This window comes from Populus nigra, chromosome 7 (assembly GCF_951802175.1).
Source record: "Populus nigra chromosome 7, ddPopNigr1.1, whole genome shotgun sequence".
In the NCBI taxonomy this organism is placed as follows: domain Eukaryota; kingdom Viridiplantae; phylum Streptophyta; class Magnoliopsida; order Malpighiales; family Salicaceae; genus Populus; species Populus nigra.
In genome coordinates this window covers 100,739-109,949 of record NC_084858.1, presented here as the reverse complement: position 1 = coordinate 109,949, position 9,211 = coordinate 100,739, and the positions used below count along the sequence as shown (strand labels likewise).

General features: G+C 30.9%; 1 protein-coding gene across 1 annotated transcript; it reads left to right on the top strand.

Moving 5' to 3' along the window:
• Positions 1-3,983: 3,983 nt before the first annotated feature.
• On the top strand, positions 3,984-5,602 carry LOC133698266 ((+)-neomenthol dehydrogenase-like). The gene is made up of 5 exons (XM_062121139.1): positions 3,984-4,096; positions 4,204-4,447; positions 4,551-4,625; positions 4,751-4,933; positions 5,047-5,602. Exons 1-5 carry the CDS (start codon positions 4,071-4,073, stop codon positions 5,425-5,427), a joined length of 909 nt encoding a protein of 302 aa, XP_061977123.1. The 5' UTR covers positions 3,984-4,070; the 3' UTR covers positions 5,428-5,602.
• The last annotated feature ends 3,609 nt before the right edge of the window (positions 5,603-9,211 follow it).

Here is a 9,211-nt window from a genome sequence, read left to right as displayed (position 1 = left end):
GGTAAGAGTCTCTAGTTTGCACCCCAACACTGTGCATTAGAAATATAATTACATCCTAACTGTTGCCAGCGTGCGTGAACAATTCACGCACGCTGGCGGGTAAAAGCCGCATGGTCATTGGCTTGAAAAAATAAAAAAACAGAAAAATAAAATAAATAAATAAATTTGTATATATGAATAAAAATAATATAAATTTATTGGTTTATTTAAATTTATATTATTTTTATTTATTGTACTTTATTTTATTTAGTTAGAAAAATAAAATATATGTGCGTGCTTAAAAATAAATTTATTTTTATTTATTTATTCACTAGCACTAGAGTAGGGAATAAAAAACATATTGATCTAATTTATTTTATAGCTATGTAATATTTATCAACGCCAGAGTTGGAGATATTCGTAGTTGAATATTCATTAACGTCAGAGTTAGGAATATTATAAGCAAATTATCATAACGAACTAATAAACATTTAGCAATTTAAGACAAAACCAGCAATGCAGTCTGCCTCAGGCAGAACATTTAAGAGGTGATAATATATTTCCTTTTACGTAACCAGTCCCGTATCATAGAATCTCTGTTGACCAGTTAAGGTTCTTAGTGACCATAATACTAGGTAGCGACTCTTTAAACGAGACATTTTCCCTAAAAGAACAAGATGCCAGAAATCTGTTCTTTTTCCATAATTCGAGAATTAATTTATAGAGCCGCCGCGATGTCGGGTGCGACAACATCTATAACCATACTCCTATAACGATTACTATTATAATCTACAATTCCATGTACGTTGCTAGAACTAGAAGTTGACCCAACCATATTTTCTACCATGATCTTATAACATATAGTTCTCTATGTGCAAATTAACACAAGTATTTCTCCATTAACCCTTTTTATAGAAGATGCATTATAACAACATCTAAACCGAGAAACTTTTTATTTTTACACCTCTTACATGGACTTGTAATACCTCATCCATTAACATTTTTCGGATTAGATATTGCATATTTAATAAAACCCTCAACTCCATTATAATAATTCATCCCACGTAGCCATTCAGGTAAAACTCGATACATTCAATAACGATCATCCATTACATATACGAAATCTATATAGAATGATGATGATAATGTGTATTAATTAATAATGTGAACTAAACAAATTATCGATACCCCACTAAATAATTATCATTGGTACCCTTGAATCATCATTAATTTTCTACAAAAATTCAAATTCCTCCACATTTATCAAAATTTCCAACTTAACAATAAAATTCATAAAATATGAAATATACCTATTAAATAAGTCATTATTTATTTCATTATAAAACACCTAAGTCATAAAATCAAACTCAATTTCATCAAATGACAAACAAATATAATTTTTTTAAATCTTAAACGAACCCTAATATGCACAAATCATATATTCATACAACAATTTTTTATGGAAAAAATTCTATAAAACAAGTAAACACAAAAATAAACTGCATATACTGCATAAAAATAGTAAGAAAATAACATTTCAAAAATAAGTAGTTTTACTTATTTGATGAGGCGAATTTTAAAAAAAAAAACTAGAACAAAGATGCTAATAGATTGAGTGTTGAGATGGCCAAATTTGTAATGATCAGAGCTTAATTTGTGAAAATACAGGAGGTGATGTGTGCTCTTTTTTTTTTATAGAAAAAAGAAAAAGAAAAAGAAGAAGAAATAAAGAGGGAGATCGTCTATTAGGTTATAATTTAAACATTACCAATAAATTTCCTGATATATATTAACGATAAGTATATTTTGTTGGTGATTCCTTCTATAATAATAATAAATCAGTTTTTTTTCATCTTTCTATTTCCAAGTATAATTTTCTCATTATTAACAATATTCTAAAAGGTGTAGGGAAAGTACTATAACTTGCCCTATGCCTTTTATTTTCATTGTACTTATATATAATAATAATAATAATAATAATTATTATTATTATTATCACATATACTAAATCTGCTCATTTTTTATATTTTATATTTTTTTTGTGTTTTTATTTATTTATTTTTCATTTTTTATGCCTTTATGGGTTTTTTTTTGCTTTTTTTTTGTTTTTTTTCTTTTAATGAATTTTTTTGTTTAATTTATTTTTTTAATGTTAATTTATTTTTTTATTTAGTTATCAGACTTTCATGACATGGATCCCGAGTTTGACGGGTTAACCTGGTTTGACGAGTTAACCTGAAATTTATTTATTTTTGCTTTTTTTCTTTTTAATTAATTTTTTTTCGTTTAGTTTAGTTTGTTAATGTTAAATTTCTTTCTATTTAATTATCAGACTTTGATGACACGTATCCTAAGCTTAACAGTTTATCTCAGTTAATTCCGGGTTAACCCATCAATTTTTTTTTCTATTTAGTTATCAAACTTTCATGACACGAATTCCAGGTTTGATGGGCTATCCTAATTTGAAGGGTTAATTGAGTTAATTCAGATTTTTTTTCTTCATTAGTTTTTTCCTTCATGTTGGTTCTTTTTCTTTATTTTTTTCTTTTTAATTAATCTATTTAATTATCATACTTTTATGATACGACCTTGCAGCCAGACCCATATCCAAGACTATTGGGTCTGGTATTGCAGCTAGACCCATTTAAACTTGGGTAATGCAAGTTTAATGTTATTATTAATATTATAAATATTACTCTTAGGTCAAACGTTGTCGTCAAACCCAGGACTCTTAGGTATAACTTTGCAAAAAGACCTCACACTTTTAGATATTAACGTTTTTTAATATTTTTTATGCAAGAAAAAAAATAACCCGTGGCGTATGCCTTTGTTTTTTTTTCCTTTTCTTTTTAAGCCTTTTACTATGGACTGCACAATGCAGTTCACTATGAAAAAGCCGATGCCTTTAGTTTCTTTTTTTGTCTTTTTTTCTTTTTTAATTATTTTTTTAATTTAGTTTCTTAATATTAAATTTTTTCTGTTTAATTATCAGACTTTCATGACATGGATCCAGGTTTGACGAGTTAACTCAATTGATTAAGATTTTTTTTCTTTTTCTTCATTAGTTTTTTTCTTCCTGTATTTTTTTTCTCTTTGCTTTTTTCTTTTTAATTAATTTTTTTAATTTAGTTCATTAATATTAAATATTTTTCCTATTTAGTTATCACACTTTCATGACACGAATCTCAGGTTTGATGGGTTAACTTGATTTTACGGGTTAACCCAGTTGATTCAGATTGTTTTTCCTTTCCTCATTAGTTTTGTTTTTGCGATTTCATCTTTTAATATTGTATGCAGTCCACGGTGAAAAGGTTGATGCTTTTAGTTTTTATTTTTTTTGCTTTTTTTTCTTTTTATGTCTTTCACTGTGGACTGCACAGTGCAATCCATTGTGAAAAAACTGATGTCTTCTTCTTTTTTTTTAATTAAATTGTTTTATTTAGTTTGTTGATATTAAATATTTTTTCTATTTAGTTATCAGACTTTCATGACACGGATCTCAGGTTTGACGGGTTAACCCAGTTAATTCAGATTTTTTTTCTTTTTCTTCATTAGTTTTTTTTCTTCCTGTTGGTTTTTTTCTTTTTAATTAATTTATTTAATTATTATACTTTTATGACACGACCTTACAGTCATACCCACATCCAAGATTATTGGGTCTGGTATTGCAGCTAGACCCATTTAAACTTGGGGTATGCAAGTTTAATGTTATTATTAATATTATAAATATTACTCTTGAGTTAGGCGTTGTATCCAAATTTAAAATTTTTAGGTATAGTTTTACAAAAATATATAATACTTTTAAATTTTAATATTTTTTAATATTTTTTATGTAAAAAAATTAATCCGCCCGATGACGGTCACGTAACTAGTATGCCACCAAATGTCTTCATCGAAAAATCGTGCGCCAGTGAACATTTGGGGCTTGTTGGCTGTTTTGAGGTCACCGCATACGTGGGAACCAAAAGTGGTCATAGCATACGTGACCTCTTTCTCTTAGTACTTGTCATCTTCTTAACTGTTATGGATATCTATAAGTTGTCCCAACAATTATCTCGGTAGCATCACACAATCTGAAGCTCTCGCCAACAATGGCAGAAGTAATTCCAACCAAAAGGCATTTCTTTATTACGAAACCTCTCCTCTGCAACATGTGTTGACTCGAAAAATATACTCACAAACTTCATATTCTAATACTTTTCTTTTTTTTATATGAAATTTCAGGATTGCAGTCGTTACGGGTGCAAATAAAGGGATTGGTTTAGAGATTTGCAGGCAGTTGGCATCTAAAGGGGTTTTGGTGGTTTTAACAGCTAGAGATGAGGAGAGGGGTCTTGAAGCTGTCAAGAGCCTCAAAGTTTCAGGTTTTTCTGATGTAGTTTTTCATCAACTTGATGTGGTGGACGATCTCAGCATTGCTTCCTTCGCCAATTTCATCAGAAACCAATTCGGAAGGCTTGATATATTAGTAATACACTCATTTCCTTCCATAGAGTTCTTTCGTCTTGATAAATGTATATTGTGACTGGCACTTGTCTACAGATTCTAATATGTTTAGGCAACCGCAACAGGTGAACAATGCAGGCGTTCTTGGAAGCGGAGTTAAAGCAGAAGACAGGAAGAACTTTAGTTACAGTGTTGAAGATGTAAGTCTCTCAAAGTGATATGATCTTATAAATGTCGTTGAAAACGATTATAATTAAATAAATAAAAAAAAGACAAGTATATGTTTTCAATTTCTAACGTTTTTCTGTATTGGAGTATTGATCAGATTACCGGTCCAAATGCTGTATCACAAAAAAAATTTGTGAACCAAACTTATGAAATAACGGTCAGTTGCCTAAGAACTAATTATTACGGAACCAAGCACCTAACTGAAGCGTTAATTCCTATCCTTGAGCAATCCAGTTCTGCAAGAATAGTCAATGTCTCCTCCACCCTGGGGAAGCTTAAGGTAAACACGCCATATCCATCTCTTTCAGGCAGTAGATATAGTTTCATTATCAGATTCCAATCAGCATACATATATATGGAAAAGTTCACTACCAAAATTTGTTTCTCCTGCAGTTTATTCCTAATGAAAAAGCCAAAAAGGAGCTAGGTGATGTTGATGGCCTTACAGAAGAAAAGGTTGAGAAGCTGGTGGAAGATTTCCTGGAGGATGTGAAGAATGATTTAGTGGAAACCAAACATTGGCCTCCCCTTTTTTCAGCTTATATAGTGTCCAAGGCTGCTCTTAATGCCTACACAAGGATGTTGGCAAAGAAGTACCCCAAAATCGCAACCAACGCAGTCTGTCCAGGTTATACTAGCACAGACATCAATGATAGCACTGGGATTTTCACTGTTGAAGAAGCTGCACGAGGTCCTGTTATGTTGGCTTTGATGCCTGATCATCAGCGCCCTTCTGGCTGCTTCTTTTTTCAGACAGAAATGTCAACTTTTTGAATGACATCAACCAATGTACTTGCAGTACTGTATGCATGTTATGTACTAAGAGAATAAAGGTGGGGAGAGCTATTATTATCCTATATCTTCACCACACAAAGTTGATGTATGCTTCGAGTTTTAATTGAGTACTGGTATATAAAAGAAGCACTTATTTCTCTTTTAATAATTTTAATTTTCTTCTGGATTGTATTTAAGCAACCTATCACTTGAATGCCCATTTCAATTGGAATTTGCTGTTTTGGAAGCGTTCTTATCTTGACAACTCAATATTTCAATAAGGAATTATCAAATTTTGTTTTCTCCTCCAGTTTATTCCTCGAAAAAAGCCAAAAGGAGCTAGGTGATGCTGATGGCCTCACAGAAGAAAAGGTTGAGGAGCTGGTGGAAGAGTTGTGGAGGATATTGTCAAGAATGATTTAGTGGAAACCAAACATTGGCCTACCCTTTTTCAGCTTATATTGTTTCAAAGGCTGTGTAGGAAATCTCATGGGAAGAGCCAAAAGGAAAGTGAAGATAAAAAGGACAAAGAAATTAAGGGCGAGCTACGTTGAAGAGCTAAAACAATATTTTTATGTTGGAGAGCTATTCTTAGTCAAAAGAGCTGAAATTTTGTTTGATACATTGAATGATATAATGCACCAAGAGAATAAAGGTGGGGAGAGCTATTCATATTCTATATCTCCACGCTGAATTTCTAATTAAAGATGGGATATTTCGCCGCATAAAGTTGATGGATGGATGCTTCAAGTTTGAATTGAGTGCTGGCCATCACTGACATGTCAAAGAACCAATTATTTCTTCTCTATTCTGGAGCAACGATAATATCCACCTGAATGCTCGTCGATCTCAGTTGGAACTTGCCGTTTTGGAAGTGTTCTTTATCTTCGCAACTCTATATTTCTAAAAATACTCCCCACCACGTGATATAGGCAAAAGGTAATTGTACAATAATAACACAGAAAATACATAAATTCTATTTAGTAAAAACAATTATAGATATGAAACAAAAATTCATAATTTTATTTTATTTTTTAAATAAGTATATAGTGGTTGCATTCTCAAGAGGTTTACAAGACCTTTAAATAAATTATAAGTCTTTATACTAGAAAACAATTTAAAGGAGATTAAAATAAAATCCGAATAAAAATAATAAATCCAAAAAATTATAGGAAAAATAACAAAATTAGCATCAATAACAACTTCTAGATCTAATTTTGAGAGATCTAAGGTCCAATAAGAAACAAAGTGGCTTTCAATGGGATTTTTTTTTTTTGTAGATTCACCTGAAAATGTTTTAGTTTGATCTAAAAGTCGGATATTTTGTTATCATAGTTTTAAGCTACTAACCTACTCTAGTGCTACCATACCTCCTTTTGGTCCTTAAACGGTCCCAATAATCCATATATAAGTATATGTTATGCTATTTAAATAGTCTTTCTAGATCATATCTCCATCTACTTATGTCAGATCCATACCTAAATGCTAAAAATCTTCAGCTTTTACAAGCTTGATTGCATCATTCTTTCCAGGATAGAGAGAGCTCGTCCTCAAATTTTGTTCTTTCTCTAGATAAGGTGTCAAGTGTTGAACATTAAAAACATCAAAAGTTTTCAGATAGATAGGAAGGCAATGTCTATAAGCATTTATCTTTTACAACACCTCACAAGGTCCTACCTTCATTTATTCAGCTTGTTGTACTCGCCTACTAGAACCTTGTCACGAGTAAGTACTACTATACTAAATCACTAACCTCAAACACTACTCTCATATTATGAGTATTAATCAGGGCCTTATACTTGGCATTGATGTCAGTGATTATCTTCTTGACTTGCTCTTGAATACCATACAAGTAATCTGTTATATTGTTAGCTTGGATGCTTAGTCATTTGATATAAGGAACATGCATCAACTTCAATACTCTTGAAGGGTTTTTTTCATAGACAATCTCAAATGAATTTAATTATGTAGTATGATTTTGAGACATATTATAAGCAAATTTTACTTGCAGCAATGTCATATCCAACTGTTTTGGCTTGCCTCCCACTAAACGCTACAATAAGTTGTTGATGTTATGGTTAACCAGCATAGTTTGCCCATATGAATGAGGATGATATATACCACTAAAGTTCAGTTGAGTTCTCAATCTTTCCTCAAAAGATCTTCCAAAAGTTACTCATAAACTTCACATCTCTATCTGAAGTCATAGACCTAGGAATGTCATGTAAACAAACCACCTTATTGAAGGAAAGGTGGGCTATTTGGGACACATTCATAGTCTTCCAACAAACTATAAAATGGGTCATCTTTGAGAATTTATCCACAATAATAAAAATAAAATTCATGGTTCATTAGTTACGAGCTAAGCCCAACATAAAATCCATACTAATATCGAGCTAGTATTGGAGTATATGGCCTAACATTTAATAAGGCTCCCTTAGACCTCTAACACATTTTCTCATAAAACTAGATACCTAGCCCGGTAGTTTATGTTGTTACCCACTTTTGACCTTATAAAAAAATCAAGAAAAGAAAAAAATAGAAAAAGAAAATCCAAAACACAAGAGGATATGCAAGAAGAAAGCTTAGAAGATTGTCCAAGTTGGTGGTGAAGGATTAAAATAACAAGTGAAAAAGTTGGAGGATAAAAATATATAAAATTTGCAAAATTGGCAACTCAATTCAGATTCACAAAGGGTTCCATTGGTGATAATATTTTTATTTGAGGTAAAGAAATCAAATTTGGATAGGTAAGGAATCAAAAAGAATTTTGAAAGGCTTAATTAATCTTATTGAGGACTTGATTGCAAGAAAAATCAGTTTTTAGAGTCAATTTGGATGTTAATTGAAAAAAATTAAAGTCTGAGGACTTAATTGATTTTTTTAGGAGGTTTAATTGGACGAATCAAGGGCCTAACTATAAGAATATTGAAGTTTTATTTATTTGATGTGGTGAATTTTAAAACAAATTTCTATGGGAAGAATCTATGAAACAAGTAAATACAAAAAAACAAACTGTATATACTACATAAAAATACCAAGAAAATAACATTTTAAAAATGGGTTAAAAAATGGATAGTTTTGTTTACTTGATGTGGTGAATCTTAAAAAAAAAATTAAATTAGAATAGAGATGCTAATAAACTAAGTGTTGGGATGACTGAATTTGTGATTATGAAAGTTTAATTTATGAAAAAAATACAGGGATGATGTATGCTGTTTTTTGTAGAAGAAGAAGAAGAAGAAGAAATAAAAAGGGGAAGAGAGGGGTCATTTATCATGTTATAATTTAAATATAACCAATAAATTCACTAATATGTGTTAGCAACAAGTATATTTTATTGGTAATTCCTTCCATGATAACAACAAATCTTTTTTTATTTTATTTTTTTTGTCATCTTTTTATTTTCAACAGTATTTTTTTAAGTATTACTGACAAATATCTACATCGAACAAGCCTCCTGCGTGAGTGAACATTTGGGACTTTTTGGCTATTTGGAGGTCACCGCATACGTGGGAACCAAAAGTCGTCATAGCATACGTGACTTCTCTCTTATTACTTGTCATCTTCTTAGCTATTATGGATATCTATAAAATATTGTCCCAACAATTATCTCGGTAGCATCACACAATCTGAAGCTCTCGCCAACAATGGCAGAAGTAATTCCAACCAAAAGGCACTTCTTTATTACGAAACCTCTCCTCTGCAACATGTGTTGACTCGAAAAATATACTCACAAACTTCATATTCTAATACCTTTCTTTTTTATATATGAAATTTCAGG